Source organism: Ictalurus furcatus, chromosome 2 (assembly GCF_023375685.1).
Source record: "Ictalurus furcatus strain D&B chromosome 2, Billie_1.0, whole genome shotgun sequence".
NCBI classification, from domain to species: Eukaryota; Metazoa; Chordata; class Actinopteri; order Siluriformes; family Ictaluridae; genus Ictalurus; species Ictalurus furcatus.
In genome coordinates, this window is record NC_071256.1 from 37,078,100 (window position 1) to 37,095,699 (window position 17,600).

At 42.3% G+C, this 17,600-nt stretch overlaps 1 protein-coding gene across 1 annotated transcript in view; it reads right to left on the minus strand.

Annotated features, from left to right (window-relative positions):
- Positions 1 to 17,351, minus strand: part of LOC128603437 (voltage-dependent calcium channel gamma-2 subunit-like) — a 57,503-nt gene extending 40,152 nt beyond the window's left edge. The window contains exon 1 of the mRNA XM_053617868.1: positions 17,132 to 17,351. Coding sequence (XP_053473843.1) covers positions 17,132 to 17,342 — 211 coding nt within the window. The 5' untranslated portion in view covers positions 17,343 to 17,351. The remainder of the gene's footprint in view (positions 1 to 17,131) is intronic.
- Between the last annotated feature and the right edge of the window lie 249 nt (positions 17,352 to 17,600).

Here is a 17,600-nt window from a genome sequence, read left to right on the forward strand (position 1 = left end):
GTAAAAAGTTCATCTGGTGAGTTTGGAAATAACCGAAACGGTCCACGCTGATGCTGTTAGAGAGCGGGCATTAGTATTACCGTGTGATTCAAAAGTGTTGGTACAGCCTGCATCTGGGATGAAAAACGCCGCATGTTGATGAGGACAGATGACTGGAGTGATGATGAGCACCAGCGCACCAATTCCACCCCCCCCCCCCCCCACCCCTATCTAATTTACCACTCCTCAGCGTGCACAGCTTGTGCAATTCACTCCTGGTTTGAGAGAAAAAGTGTTTTAAAATATAAATATATATATATATATGTATATATATATTCCGGATGCAGGTGTTGTAATCAAGCATGACATCACAAAGAAATACAGTATGTTACCTGGGATAACTGTAACCTCAAGCTCGCTGGGTTAACATTTTGAGAAAAAAAAATCTTCCGATCAGCCGCCTTTCGATCAGTCGCTTTTGTCGCAAAAAAAAAAACGAAAACGAAAAAAAAAAACAAAAAAAAAACAAGCACAATCCGCCTCGCTCTTCACGGCCTAAAGTGGTGATTGCGTATGCAAATGAGCTGCTTTGGCGGCGCTGCTATTTTAAACAGCCATCATTGTTAGCAGGATCGCCGGCAGACAGGAAACAAATTACAAGTGCAATTTATTTTCTGTGCTCGAGCAAATGAGCCAGTCTTAATGGTGCTCAAAGTAAATCAGACAGATTGTGTTAATAAAGTACCGATCCAATTCAGACTGGCTTTCATTCGGGTGAAAGAAAACGAAGCAAAGGTGGGTATGTGTGTGTCTGAGAGAGAGAGAGATGATGATGATGAGCAGGTCTTTCATTTCCTCATGCAGATGTGCTGGATCAGGTGAGAGCAAGCGCACACACACCTGGCATTCACCAGCGAGTGAGATGAGATGAGATGAGATGAGATGAGGAACAGAGATATACGTTCCTCTGATCATTGGCGATCAAATTCAACCCAGGTCCAGCGCTGAAGCAGAAACGAGGATGATTCAAACACCGTTCCACTAGGGCCCTGTCCCAATCCGCTATTAATCACTCTCTCGGGACACTCCTGACCCTCACTCGCGTGTGAAAGCCAGAGAAAAATGCTGTCCTCTTATCCAAAAAGAAACGAATCTGCTTTAATTGTTCATGGTCTGATTCTGCTGTCACGGTTTTTTAAAAAAAAATGTTTTATTTATGTGTTGATGTTTACCTGCACACGTACGCAATGTAATTTCTTTTCTCTTTTCTCTCAATTTCTTTCTTTTTTCTTTCTATTCCTTTCCTTTCCTTCTGTTTTCTTCCTCTCACTTCCATAGGGAATGGCTTCAACAGTCAATAAAAATGTAACCTCGTATATTGCTGGCAAAGTCCACGTGACGTCGTCACGACGATGAGATCACAACGCGCGTTCAGTCGAAGCTTTCCGATTCACGGTTGAAAACACGATTACAGCTCACTTTACGTTACAGATCACTGCTAAAGACCGCACGGAACCATTCTGAGCGAGTGCGATTTAGCCAGTTCGAGTAGCTTTCCGAAATTTTTTTTAAAAAGAATTTATTTCAATTTATTTATTAGAATTTATTTACTAATTGCACTTCATCCATCCATCCATCCATCCATCCATCTTCTATACCGCTTTATCCTTTTCAGGGTCACGGGGAAACCTGGAGTCTATCCCAGGGAGCATCGGGCACGAGGCGGGGTACACCCTGGACAGGGTGCCGATCACACACACACTCACACACCCATTCATACACTACAGACACTTTAGACACGCCAATCAACCTACCATGCATGTCTTTGGACTGGGGGAGGAAACTGGAGCACCCGGAGGAAACCCCCGCAGCACGGGGAGAACATGCAAACTCCGCCCCCACGGTTGGAATCTGACCCCTGACCCTGGAGGTGTGAGGCGAACGTGCTTAACTGCACTTTGACTTGACACTTGACAGTTATTTTACTGAAGACTGAGAACATGTAGCTGAACGGTCATGTTTTAGGCCGAGAAGGTCTTCCCCTTGTTGCTTCTTACCGAGATCCTCTCTTAAATTTGACTTCAAACCGTTCCCTTAACGGATTGTAAACCGTCACGGTGGAAATGAATAAACTTTTGGAGAAAAGACTAGCGGTAGTAAGTCAAATTTCCACGTCGTCAGTTACACTATTAATAACAGCTGACTATTAAGATGAGTAACAGCTGCTCATATTAATAACGGCTCCGTTAACCGTTAGGATTTTTGGAACGCACGCTTTTAATTTACCAAAAAAAAAAAAAAAGAGGTGCAAATAAGGTAGGAAATCAATGCTTAAAAAAGTCGAAGTTATTTTGGCGTATGTTTACAAAACAATTCGAAACGACCTGAATGACTAACAACCCTTCTTCGGCACTGTGTTCCAGGCGGTACACTGGATTTCTTTAAGATTCGTGCTCTTTTTTTCTTTGCTGATGTCATCGCTTTTTTTTGCGCTCTGTTTACTTGGTATCAACGACTCGGTCACATAATTACACGGCTGCGGACGGTGTGCGCGGAGGACCAGAGACCAATAAAACAGTAACAATGTCCTGGCATTAAGAGCAAATGAACAAAATCTGTCTCCTCAGTGTGACAACACCGGTGACTGAGGGATGCAATATCGCTAAGTCATTCTCCTCTCGCTCTTTATGTGCTCCTCACAGAGTGTTATGGCTGCGCTAAATGCCATGAAGATGCTGCTGGTTGATATGGAGTGCTTTTTCCTCACTTGGTAAATGTACTGTAGTGCATTATGGGTAAGTCGGTTGTCATCATGCCTCTTTATGCCTTACTACAACTCTGTTCCGAGTCAAGAGGTGATTTAGCATGCTAATCCAATCTGGATGAAGGCCTGTGCCAGAGAGCATTGCCTTTACAAATCTTCCCAAATCTGACCCTGTGATCATGTGATGAGGCCTACATTTGCTGGTTATTGTGATAAAGGAAGCATGGACGGTTCCGGACTGGGCTGTGTTGAGATTTTTTCTGTTGAACTGTGTATTTTGGGGTATGAACTATTTTAAGCATTGTGTTTGATGTGTTTTGTTTTACTGTGTTTGGCTTTACTGTGGACAACTTTACTGTGTAGTGCAAGTCTGTAATTATTCGAGCTTCATTGTGTTTGTTTTTCTGTGCTTGGCTTGGCAGAGTTCCACTTTGTATGATTTGGCTTTGCTGTGTTTACTGTGTTTAACTTTCTTGTGTTTACCTTTACTATCTTTGGCTTTACTGTGTTTGGTTTTGCTGTGTTGAACTCTACTGTGTTTGGCTTTACTGTGTTTGGTTTTTACTGTGTTTGACTTTACTGTGTTTGGCTTTACTTTGTTTGGCTTTTACTGTGCTTTGTTTTGAAGTGCTTTATTTTGCTGTGTTGAACTCTACTGTGTTTGACTTTACTGTGTTTGGTGTTACTGTGTTTAGCTTTACTGTGTTTAACTTCACTTTGTTTGGCTTTACTGTGTTTGACTTTACTGTGTTTAATGTCACTGTGTTTGACTTTACTGTGTTTAATGTCACTGTGTTTGACTTTACTGTGTTTATTGTCACTGTGTTTGACTTTACTGTGTTTAATGTCACTGTGTTTGACTTTACTGTGTCTAATGTCACTGTGTTTGACTTTACTGTGTCTAATGTCACTGTGTTTGACTTTACTGTGTTTAATGTCACTGTGTTTGACTACTGTTTGGCTTTACTGTGTTTAATGTCACTGTGTTTGACTTTACTGTGTCTAATGTCACTGTGTTTGACTTTACTGTGTTTAATGTCACTGTGTTTGACTTTACTGTGTTTAATGTCACTGTGTTTGACTACTGTTTGGCTTTACTGTGTTTAATGTCACTGTGTTTGGCTTTACTGTGTTTAATGTCACTGTGTTTGACTACTGTTTGGCTTTACTGTGTTTAATGTCACTGTGTTTGACTTTACTGTGTTTAATGTCACTGTGTTTGACTACTGTTTGGCTTTACTGTGTTTAATGTCACTGTGTTTGGCTTTACTGTGTTTAATGTCACTGTGTTTGACTACTGTTTGGCTTTACTGTGTTTAATGTCACTGTGTTTGGCTTTACTGTGTTTAATGTCACTGTGTTTGACTTTACTGTGTCTAATGTCACTGTGTTTGACTTTACTGTGTCTAATGTCACTGTGTTTGACTTTACTGTGTTTAATGTCACTGTGTTTGGCTTTACTGTGTTTAATGTCAATGTGTTTGGCTTTACTGTGTTTAATGTCACTGTGTTTGGCTTTACTGTGTTTAATGTCACTGTGTTTGACTTTACTGTGTCTAATGTCACTGTGTTTGACTTTACTGTGTTTAATGTCACTGTGTTTGACTACTGTTTGGCTTTACTGTGTTTAATGTCACTGTGTTTGGCTTTACTGTGTTTAATGTCACTGTGTTTGACTTTACTGTGTCTAATGTCACTGTGCTTGACTTTACTGTGTCTAATGTCACTGTGTTTGGCTTTACTGTGTCTAATGTCACTGTGTTCGACTTTACTGTGTCTAATGTCACTGTGTTTGACTTTACTGTGTCTAATGTCACTGTGTTTGACTTTACTGTGTCTAATGTCACTGTGTTTGGCTTTACTGTGTCTAATGTCACTGTGTTTGACTTTACTGTTTGGCTTTACTGTGTTTAATGTCACTGTGTTTGGCTTTACTGTGTTTAATGTCACTGTGTTTGACTTTACTGTGTTTAATGTCACTGTGTTTGGCTTTACTGTGTTTAATGTCACTGTGTTTGACTTTACTGTGTCTAATGTCACTGTGTTTGGCTTTACTGTGTCTAATGTCACTGTGTTTGGCTTTACTGTGTCTAATGTCACTGTGTTTGGCTTTACTGTGTCTAATGTCACTGTGTTTGGCTTTACTGTGTCTAATGTCACTGTTTGACTTTACTGTGTCTAATGTCACTGTGTTTGACTTTACTGTGTCTAATGTCACTGTGTTTGACTTTACTGTGTCTAATGTCACTGTGTTTGACTTTACTGTGTCTAATGTCACTGTGTTTGACTTTACTGTTTGGCTTTACTGTGTTTAATGTCACTGTGTTTGACTTTACTGTGTTTAATGTCACTGTGTTTGGCTTTACTGTGTTTAATGTCACTGTGTTTGACTTTACTGTGTTTAATGTCACTGTGTTTGGCTTTACTGTGTTTAATGTCACTGTGTTTGACTTTACTGTGTCTAATGTCACTGTGTTTGGCTTTACTGTGTCTAATGTCACTGTGTTTGGCTTTACTGTGTCTAATGTCACTGTGTTTGGCTTTACTGTGTCTAATGTCACTGTTTGACTTTACTGTGTCTAATGTCACTGTGTTTGACTTTACTGTGTCTAATGTCACTGTGTTTGGCTTTACTGTGTTTAATGTCACTGTGTTTGACTTTACTGTGTCTAATGTCACTGTGTTTGACTTTACTGTGTTTAATGTCACTGTGTTTGACTACTGTTTGGCTTTACTGTGTTTAATGTCACTGTGTTTGACTTTACTGTGTCTAATGTCACTGTGTTTGACTTTACTGTGTTTAATGTCACTGTGTTTGACTTTACTGTGTTTAATGTCACTGTGTTTGACTTTACTGTGTTTAATGTCACTGTGTTTGACTACTGTTTGACTTTACTGTGTTTAATGTCACTGTGTTTGACTACTGTTTGGCTTTACTGTGTCTAATGTCACTGTGTTTGGCTTTACTGTGTTTAATGTCACTGTGTTTGACTACTGTTTGGCTTTACTGTGTTTAATGTCACTGTGTTTGACTTTACTGTGTTTAATGTCACTGTGTTTGACTTTACTGTGTCTAATGTCACTGTGTTTGACTTTACTGTGTTTAATGTCACTGTGTTTGACTTTACTGTGTTTAATGTCACTGTGTTTGGCTTTACTGTGTTTAATGTCACTGTGTTTGGCTTTACTGTGTTTAATGTCACTGTGTTTGGCTTTACTGTGTTTAATGTCACTGTGTTTGGCTTTACTGTGTCTAATGTCACTGTGTTTGACTTTACTGTGTTTAATGTCACTGTGTTTGACTACTGTTTGGCTTTACTGTGTTTAATGTCACTGTGTTTGACTTTACTGTTTGGCTTTACTGTGTTTAAGTTCATGGTGTTTGACTTTACTGTGTTTAATGTCACTGTGTTTGACTACTGTTTGACTTTACTGTGTTTAATGTCACTGTGTTTGACTACTGTTTGGCTTTACTGTGTCTAATGTCACTGTGTTTGACTTTACTGTGTTTAATGTCACTGTGTTTGACTACTGTTTGACTTTACTGTGTTTAATGTCACTGTGTTTGACTACTGTTTGGCTTTACTGTGTCTAATGTCACTGTGTTTGACTTTACTGTGTTTAATGTCACTGTGTTTGACTACTGTTTGGCTTTACTGTGTTTAATGTCACTGTGTTTGACTTTACTGTGTTTAATGTCACTGTGTTTGACTTTACTGTGTCTAATGTCACTGTGTTTGACTTTACTGTGTTTAATGTCACTGTGTTTGACTTTACTGTGTTTAATGTCACTGTGTTTGGCTTTACTGTGTTTAATGTCACTGTGTTTGGCTTTACTGTGTTTAATGTCACTGTGTTTGGCTTTACTGTGTTTAATGTCACTGTGTTTGGCTTTACTGTGTCTAATGTCACTGTGTTTGACTTTACTGTGTTTAATGTCACTGTGTTTGACTTTACTGTGTCTAATGTCACTGTGTTTGACTTTACTGTGTTTAATGTCACTGTGTTTGACTTTACTGTGTTTAATGTCACTGTGTTTGGCTTTACTGTGTTTAATGTCACTGTGTTTGGCTTTACTGTGTTTAATGTCACTGTGTTTGACTTTACTGTGTTTAATGTCACTGTGTTTGGCTTTACTGTGTCTAATGTCACTGTGTTTGGCTTTACTGTGTTTAATGTCACTGTGTTTGACTTTACTGTTTGGCTTTACTGTGTTTAAGTTCATGGTGTTTGACTTTTCTGTGTTTGACTTTACTGTGTTTGGCTTGGGAGTGTTGCACTTTGCATGGTTTGGCTTTCCTGTGTTTAGCCTTGCTGTGTTTGGCTTTGCTGTGTTGGGCTTCGCTGTGTTCAGTTTTGCTTTGCTGTACTGAATTGTCTAGGTCTGTTTGTTGGACTGTTTTCTTGTTTTGTATCTGATGTATTCAGCTCTGATGTGTTTGGTTACACTGTGTTCAGTTATGTTTGGTGTAGCCCCCGTTATAGCAACACTGTTGTAATAGCAAGTAATGCTAAATGTGGAGTCGGGACATTTGCTGGACTAACACCAATGTGCTAATTCTTATCTAATGTGTCTATGTACATAATCCTCCATCGCCAAGCAGCATATGGTCACGATTATTCATCTGCAACACACACATGCAGACACACACACACCCCCACACACACACCCACACAAACACAGACATCCAAGCACATGCACTTTGTAGCAGTTCCTCTAAAACAGGCAGAGAAGTTAAATTCCTAATTTATTTATCTAACAAAACATTAATTTATTCTTTAGTTTCATTTGCATGCACTCAACATACATGTGAATGAATTTGAAAAGGTTGTGCTTTCACTGGAACCGTACAGCCATTATTAGCTAAGTGTGCATATGCTAGCCTGCTACTAAAAAGGTGTGTGAGTTTAAACCTGCTGGGTGGGAAACAATGCACAATTAGTCGGAGATTAGCATTTTCACACCTCGACTCGCAGCTACGTATCGCAACCGCCGACATATGGATGCACACGGCACTGAAAATCTGTTCGATTGTGAACAGCGTGGTGTGTGAGAGTGAGATTTGCTTGGCTTGGAGCATCGGTGGATAAATAGGGGATAAATAGGGAACTTGTCCAGAGGAGAAAAGGAAATTAGGTACATAAGTGAGCCGCTTTCTCAGCTTTAGCCTCACGTCTCCATTGTGAGATTAATGAAGATTAATAAAGCGAATTAGCTACAGTCGCTACACCTGCATTCGAATGGCTGAGACGAACCACAGGCCGGAAGTGACACATCTATCATGCCAGTTGGGTTGTGTGTGAAAGTGTGTGCGTTTGCCGTTGTTGTGTAGAGGTATACCGATCTTCTTAGCGATGCTACACCCATTTAGACAACGTGGTCACACAAAAACGGCCTCCTAAGATCAGACACCTCATCCTTACTCGTTTTCAAATTTAAACTTACCGTGATAAACACACCGTTCACGCTTACTTTCCTCCTCTGCTGTGAAACATACAATGACTACGTTTACATGCACATCAAATTCCATCTAAGGTCTATATTCGGGTTGCGGCCTTATCGCGAATACGATGTTTATATGCGTACAGGCATCGGAATATTCCTGTATACACGCTTGTCGTAAGTATTCCTGAGTTCCCATTCATAAATACCCAGCCTACAGTTAAGGCTCCCAAATTCTCACCCACAATTCCTCAGGGACTAATTAGAATACTGCCAAATTTCGGAACACTGACGTGCATGTAAACGTAGTCATTGTATGTGTTCATGGCTGCAGAGATTTGTTCCAAGTCGCAGCACCTGAACCAATCGGAGACACTCGACACGCTGCTACACGCCCGATGTGTTGCATTCACACGTAATACAATGACCCTGGTGATGGATACGAACTAGCATTTTCAATTCATTCTGACACTGTAGACCGGGCATGTGCGATACTGATTTTTCCCAATCAGGATTTTCCATTTTATAAACAATATAACTGTCCAGAAGCGTTGGACAAAAACCCTACAGGAAAAGGAACATATTTCAATTCAATTCAATTCAATTTGATTTGTGTAGCGCTTTTAACAACGGACGTTGTCTCGAAGTGGCTTTACAGAAACATATAAACACAGGATAGAGATTTTAAGCGTGTGAGTTTATCCGTATCGAGCGAGACGGTGGTGACGGTGGTGAGGGAACACTCCCTGAGATGATACGAGGAAGAAACCTTGAGAGGAACCAGACTCAGACGGGAACCCGTCCTCATCTGGGGAACGACGGATAGTGTGAGAGTAAAAGAAAGTTCATTATGGTTTAATATGAAGTCTGTTTGTTGAACTAGTCCACTGTTCACTAAAGGAGACCTGAGTGTAAAACCGCATGTGGTAATTGCAGTCCCAAGGCCATCGCTGCAACCGACTAACATATTTACCAGGAGTGTGTAACTATATTATCAGCTGTGCAGTTGGGAACTGTGCCAATCGCTAAAATGCAGGCAGCTGTGTCTCAGGTGGTAGAGCGGGTCGTCCACTAACCGTAGTTTTGGCGGTTCGATTCCCGGCCCACGTGACTCCACATGCCGAAGTGTTCTTGGGCAAGACACTGAACCCCAAGTTGCTCCCGATGGCAAGTTAGCGCCTTGCGTAGCAGCTCTGCTACCATTGGTGTGTGTGTGTGTGTGTGAACGGGTGAATGAGACACAGTGTAAAGCGTGTTGGATAAAAGCGCTATATAAGTGTGCCATTTACCATTTAAAATGCAGCTGGATGGTGGATTTTCAGGTGATTCTGCCGTAATGTGCGGTAAACAATAAAAAGACCTACTGTCCCCTCTGGAACAGCAAGGCCGATTCTAGTGTTTTCGCTATACAATGAAGACATTTGGGTTTGAGATCACAAGATGAATATGAAACGCCAGATCAGAATTTCAGCTTTCATTTCCTCATATTTACATCTAGATGTGTTAAACAACTTAGAACATGGCACCTTCAGTTTGAACCTACCCATTTTTCCCATTATCGCCTGCAGTTCTCGCCTGGTTTCTCACTGACGCTAAGCAGGGTTGAGCCGGGTCAGTACTTGGATGGGAGACCTCCTGGGGAAAACTAAGGTTGCTGATGGAAGTGGTATTAGTGAGGCCAGAAGGGGGCGCTCACCCTGTGATCTGTGTGGGACCTAATGCCCCAGTATAGTGACGGGGAGACTGTACTGTAAAAACAGCACCGTTTGTCAGATGAGACGTTAAACCGAGGTCCTGACTCTCTGTGGTGGTTAAAAATCCCAGGATCATTATAAGAGTAGGGGTATAACCCCGGTGTCCTGGCCCTTCTCTATCATGACCCCCTAATAATCCCCTCTCTGAATTGTCTACATCACTCTCTCCTCTCCACTAATAGCTGGTGTGTGGTGGGCGTTCTGGCGCGCTATGGCTGCCGTCACATCATCCAGGTGGATTCTACACACTAGTGGTGGTTGAGGAGATTTTCCCCACCTCACCCCCCCCCCCCCCCATACTATGTAAAGCGCTTTGAGTGTCTAGAAAAGCGCTATATAAATGTAACTGTAACTAAAGCGATCAAAAATATTGGAACAGGTGACTGATAGGTGTTTCTCGCTGCCCAGGTGTGCCCTGTTAAATTGATTGTTTAAAGAATTAATAGCGCTTGGTTTGAGCCTGTGAAGACGGCATTTGTTGTTAAAAAGGATAAACCAACATGAAGACCAGAGAGCCGCCTACGGGAGAAAAGCGAGCCATTCTGAAGCTGAGAAAAAGAGGGAACATCAATCAGAGGCATTGCACAAGCAGCACTGGGCATAGCTTATACAACAACTAGGAATGTCCTGAAAAAAGAAGAAACCACTGGTGTACTAACAACCAGACACGGAACAGGTCGGCCAAGGAAAACAACACGTTATAACACCCAGTAGAGCTAAAGTGTTAGATCTGACACTTCACTGTGGCATTCCACATAAATATAGTTAACAGATATGAAAAATATTCCTGCCTAACGTTAGCCAAGTCAAACACACACTCCAATTACTGTGACAGAAAGCGAGGACGCACACACAAATCCTGACATAGTGGAGAAAGGGGCGGGGCTTCCAGGTGGGCGCAATTTAATCAAAACATCTGCGCAAATCATTCCAGATTTACACATCGAGCTCCTACACACGTCTCCTGTTTTACTGGGGGGGAAAAGATTGCTCTTTCGGCGCCTTTTTTGAGCGCTAACTCATACTAGTGCTCTTGGATGCTTGATCGCCGCGCTCCTATGCGAAAGGAAAAATCGCTAATCGTTATATTGCACAAGCCTTCTACAGTATATACCGTAATTCATAGTAATTCCCTCAACATGTGCAATTTCCCTAATTGTGATTTTCACAGGAATAGACGTTATAATTTAGAATAGGTGTGGAACGTCACTTCTAGGAAACCAGGAGGAAATCTGGTATGTTGTTTCAAATGGACGTTTAGTTCTGTAGCTAGCTTTTCCTGGCCAGATCTCACTACCCTGGTGCTCCCGGTGAAACCATGGCAACTGCTAAATAAAACTAAAGATAAGACCGCCTACTCGGGACAAGCACAGAGCGATTCGCAAAATCGCTGCTGATGTGAACGCCGCATGAGCAGGATACATTACGACGGTATTTAAAAGCGTACTCCGGTTAAACGACCAGCACGAACGTCGTTCTCTGTGGGTTCTATTCGATTGTATGATTGTGTATAATATTATGCATATATTATAGTTTATAGTAAAAGTACAGTCTATTTCCATGTCTTTGTGCGTTGATCATCTATGAGTCCTGTACAAAAGGCTTATCATTACAATGATCATTCTCGATTATAATCCTATAATCCCGAATTGTATTTCCATTCAAACAAAGCCCCGCCCCCTTCCTGCTTGAGACGTTGAGATCGTTTCGGCGCCGACGCCTCGAGCCTGCGTTTTTTTCTTCCGATTGTTTCGATGTTAAAATATATATATATACTGTAAAAACGTAATGGACGCGTTTGTCTTTCAGCATGAATATATCCTCTCCTGCTTACTAAGACAAATGTCAGCTTGATTGAGAGTGTGGAATCTGCACTTTCCCGAGCTGCAAGCCAGAAATAATTCATATGAAATGACAACGCGTGTCTTGTGATTGCAGGTGACTTCTGCGGATTGAAATCCTGCGCTTCGGGTGAACATGTAACACTGTTTTAAATGTAATATCATCTCCATACTGGAGTAAACTGTAGTAATGATCGTATAATGAACATTCATCATGCCTCGTTATGGTATTACTATACGGTGTATCTGTCAAGAGATTTATCACACACACACACACACACACACACACACACACACACTGTATACAGATGCTCAGCACACTTTCAGATGAATGTAGTTTTAATGTTGCACACAGGTTGCTGAGTGGTCTTTTCATCAAACACACACACACACACCACACAGAGACGCAGCAACCGATCTGATGTAAATATCTGAAGCGCTGGTAATTTCACTGCGGTCTTGCCTCTATCCCGATCGGGTTCGGACCGCTCCGGGGGAGGATTACGCTAACACGCTCGCTTTAAATCTGCTCCACGTCCAGCGGCTCCACCGTCTGAGCCGAGCTCGGTGATTTACGAGCCGCTCGCTTCGGGGAGCTCTGAGGAACTCGTACGTGACTGATGAGCTGCAGGAGGGGAGGGTCTTATTACGGGTGAGTGATACGATACGGCAAAAAAACAAACGGAAACGCCGCGATACTTGAAAACAACTTGGACGAGATGTCCAGTCTGGAGGGTTTAAAGAGCTCATGCTGGTCTGAGCCAATACAGAAGTCAGAAAGTACAAGTATGTATTCACTATAGAGCATTTAACATTCTAATAGAGACAGAAACGCACGCTAAACCCCTCCACGCCCCCTTCCACGAACATGAACAGCTGGACATTATCTTCAAGCTAATATCGATCGGTCATTTGACAACTCGGCAAATCCTAACGCTCTAACTAAAGTGATAATGTTTTGCATAAACGTTGATATTGAAGGTGTGTCCCGAACGTCCCGGACCGCAGTAATGAAATATTTGCTGCCGCTGCTGCTACGCCGCTAAACCAGAAGTCATGTCTCCTTTAAGAACATCGTGTCCTTTAAGGCTGTGTCTGACAGACGGACAGCGAAACTCGAGCAGATGTTAAGGACACGCTCACAGATGTGGCCAAAGTCAACGACGGTACGTCGACACTGATGCGAGCAATACACAGCATACGCTATACGGCACAGCAAATAATTCAGAACTCTTTAAAAAAAAAAGTTTCAAAGTTAACAATTATTAAAAGTTTTTGCAGCCAAGGATGATTTAGCAAGTGACATCTTAGCAAGTGTAAATGTCTCAAATATAGCCACGTTGAGCTTTATCCAAATATAAGCTTACGAAAGAAATTTCTAGGAATTTCTACCTATTTCAAACTAGCTAGTCTTGTTTCATTGGTAGATAATGTGTCAAAATGTCTAAAAGTAAAGGGTTTAATAACCTTCTGCTCGGTTTCGTGTAATCTTATAATAGGAAATAGGAAATAAATTGGACCGTATTCAGGATATAAAACAATATTGGCGCAATAGAGCCTTTTTAGAGCGTGTTTTTTTCCCCACGGAATGTTCTTAGTTTCTGAGTTAGAGGTTTTTTTTGTGTGTGTGCGTCTAAATTTCAAAAGTTTCCAATTAAACTGGCTAATAACGGTAAGAACTCATTAATATTTATAATAGCATTATTGATTCCAGCGCTGCACGTCCACTTTGAGAACCATCGGTTTAGTGCGATGCCACAGAAGAACCGTTATTCGTTCCTTGAAGAACCTTTCGGTTCACGATTCTTTTCCGATTCCATTTTGCCGCAATAATCCGGAGAATCATTTAAAGCGCACCTATTATGGATGTGAAACGGGTCTAATTTTGTTTTAAAGGTCTCATACGATAGATTTACGCGCATCCGAGGTCAAAAAACACTTTTAACGTGCTCATCATTTAAACTGCAGCGTTCTCTTTTTCCCCCCGGCGTCACAAACGACTCTTTCAATGATTCAACGTTCTAAAAGATTCGTTCTAAACTCCTTCTTTCAGAGAGCATACTCTGCTCTGATTGGTCAGACGTCCCAGTCTGTCGTGATCGGTCTACCGCTGTCAGCGAGCGGCCGATGAAGACCAGAGGCGGGGTTTATTGTTACGAACCTACGTAGGTTAGTACAGGAAGTAAAGTGTGGAATCACCAACGAGTCGTTTCAGCTGTTCAGAATCGATTCCTTCTTTTAGGAGTCGATAACTCCGTTTGTCGTGCGCTTTGATTTTTGAAACTTTGCAGAATTTTTACATTCACAAACAACTACGTATATCACACACTACATGAAAGGGAATATCTGAAAAACCATCATAGGTGCACTTTAACACCACCAAGATTGCTCCACACAATGCTAACTTTTTCTGGTTATTTGATATGACAAAGGTATTTATCTTAGAAAGGTAATAGTCTATAAATCTGAAGGTTCTGGGGGAACCATGGTTCTCAAAGTGGGGTCTGTGAGATCTATCCGGTGACTGTAGTGATTTTTTAAGATCACATGATTATGCTGGAGATGACCATCCTCTAGTATCGACGCTGATCATGGCTAGTGATGGAAAGTTCAGGAAGCTGTAATGGGTCGATTACGTCTGTGTAGTGGTCATACGGGAGGGAGGTTGTACTCCTGAAGGCTGCAGAAAGTTTAAGCAGAAGAAAAATGGTTCTTATATGGCATCAATCTAAAGCACTTTTTCTATGAGTCTCCATCTGTATGCTAAAGATGCTAAGCTCATTTCAGGCCTAACAAGATCAGATGAAATCAGAGTTCATTCTACACTAAGGACGTGACAGGAAGTCACCACCCACTTTAATAGGAACACCTGTAGACCTGTTCATGTATGCAGTTATCCAATCGGCCAGTCATGTGGTCAATTCCGAAAAAGTTGGGACAGTATGGAAAATGCTCATAAAAACAAAGAGGAGTGAGTTTGTAAATGTACTTTGACTTGTATTTTCACTTGTATGCGATGTTTTATCTAATCAACTGCATCGTTTTTTTGTTTTTTTTTAAGATAAACGTTTATTTTGAAATTGATGCATGCAACACATTTGAAAAAAGTTGGGACAGGTGCGATTTAGGACTAATAGTGATGTGAGCAGGTGAAATAAGAAGGTGATGTGAAACATACTTTAGTAAACCTTTGTCGCTCGACACCATTCGCCGCTGCATCCACAGATGCAAGTTAAGGCTTTACTACGCAAAGCAGAAGCCGTACATCAACACTGTCCAGAAGCTCCGCCCACTTCTCTGGGCTCGGTCTCATCTGAGATGGACAGTAGCACGGTGGAATCGTGTTTTGTGGTCTGACGAGTCGACGTTTCAGACAAAACAGCCGTCGTGTTCTCCGGGCCAAAGAGGAAAAGGACCATCCAAGCTGTTATTAGGGTCCAAAAGCCAGCGTCTGTCATGGTATGAGGGCGTGTCATTGCCTATGGCATGGGGGTAACCTGCACATCTGTGAGGGCAGCATTAATGCAGAAAGATATGTAGACATTTGGAGCAACATATGCTGCCATCCAGAGCAGGACAACGCCGAACCACATTCTGCCCGGATTACAAGCGCAAGGTTGCGTAAGCAGAGAGTTCGGGTGCTAGCATGGCCTGCTGCCGTCCTGACCTGTCTCCTATTGAGAACGCATCATGAAGCGCAAAATAAGGCGACGAAGGCCCTGTACAGTTGCGCATCCACTTCACTCTTCACTCAAACACACAAACGCTTAATAAGTGTCATTAAAAGAAAAGGTGACGTTACACAGCGGTAACCAGCCGACTGTCCCAACTTTTTTGTTGGTGTGTTGCCGTCATCCGATTTGAGATGAGTGTACATTTTCAAAAATAACTCAAATTCACAAAGTAAAACATCAAATAATGTCTTAATAATGTGTTTTCAATATAGTACAGCGTGAACTGAGGTTTCAAATCCCTCTTTTTGTTTGTTTTGTGTTTTTTTTTTTGCGTTTTCCATACCGTCCCACCTTTTTCGGAATTGGGGTTGTAGATACAGGTCAAGAGCTTCAGTTAATGTTCACATCAAACATCAGAATTGGGGAAAAGTGTGATGTCTGTGACTTTAACCACGGCATGGATGTTGGTGCCAGATGGCCTGGTTTGGGTATTTCAGAAACTGTTGATCTACAGGGAATTTCACAAGAAAAATCTCCAGTTTACACAGAATGGTGTGAAAAACAAAAAAAACAATAAGTGAGAACCCAGTTCTGTGGGTGGAAACGCCTTGCCAATAAGAGAGGTCAGAGGAAAACGGCCAGATCGGTTTGCGCTGCCAGGAAGGACTCATATAACAATACAGTACCTCATATATAGTCACTCTGTACACCTGTGGTGAGCAGAAAAGCATCTCAGCATGCACAAAACATCAAAGCTTGAGGTGGATGAGCTACAACAACAGAAGACCACATCAGGTTCCACTCCTGTCAGCTAAGAACAGGAATCTGAGGCTATCATGGGTAAAGCTGTCCAGTTCGGGCGAGTCCGTGCCCATGATCGCTGACAGGAGTGGAACCTGATGTGGCACCAACATCCATGCCACGGTTAACATCACAGAGATCAGACCTTCTCCCCATTCTGATGTTTGATGTGAACATCACCTGAAGCTCTTGACCTGCATCAATGATTGTGCTGTTACCACATGATCGGCTGACCTCATAACCGCATGGATATAAATGAGCAGGTGTACAGGTGAAGTGGATGGTGAGTCTGTTTACTATAACAGTTCAAGAGTATTTCCGATTAACAGTGGGAGTCTCTCTGAATGCCGCCACGCCACGTTCGAGCGACGTCGTACACGAGCTCACGAACGGCCACGATTGGTTATTGTCTCTTTGATTGGCAGGTGAGACAGCAGGACCGATTGTGCTCGAGTAGGATTGTGGTGGATAGAGAAGTTTACGCGTCGACCGAATCTAGTTTTGGTCTCTATTAAAGTTTGTAAGATGGGAAGAACTCGGGAAGAACTTGGGCCGGAGCTCGGACGTGGGTGTAGGAGGTCAGGATGTAGAAATCTGGTGGATGTAGAAAAGACGCGCGCCCATGGTCGAGGCATCAAACTTAAACGGACGTATATGTAAAAAAAAAAAAAACGTGGCTATTATTATTATTAACTGCCAAAGTTAGATGGAGCAAAATGGAGATCTTTGATCAGTCTATATTCATGAACGTGAACTGATGAGTTGAATCTGGCGTGTTAGAGTGGGAAAAGTCCTGAAATGTGATGAACAACCCTGCAATAGAGAACCACCGGACATGAACGAGAGGACAAAAAGAGACGAGTCAAGCTCCTTACCCTCCAAGCAGCACGTCCTCCACAGGCCCGAGTGGGTCATGACCTCCTCGTTCTTCTTGCTGGTCTCATTCTCGTTGGTTGTCTTGATCTTGCAGACGCCGCGCGAGTACAGCCAGTAGTCTGTGCCCACGGCGATGGTCATGAGGCTGAACGCGGCAAACGCGCCCACCGTGCTCAGCAGCATCTGCACGCCGCGGTCAAACGTGCCCATGCTGCTGCATTGCACGACGGGGGGACCCCCTGTCCTCTTCACGTACAGGAAATAAATATTGGAGAACGGAGGGGAGCGGACCGAATGGAAAAAACGGGACAGGTTGGAGCGGAAGGAGGGGGAAGGAGGCGGACGCACCGGGAACCTTATGGTTGCGTTTGTACGAGTACTGATTAGGGGAGAAATTTGGAAAAGCCGCTTCGGCTAGTGCTGTGCTTCTTACTCCTGCTCCTTCTGTATGATAAGACCAGCTACAGA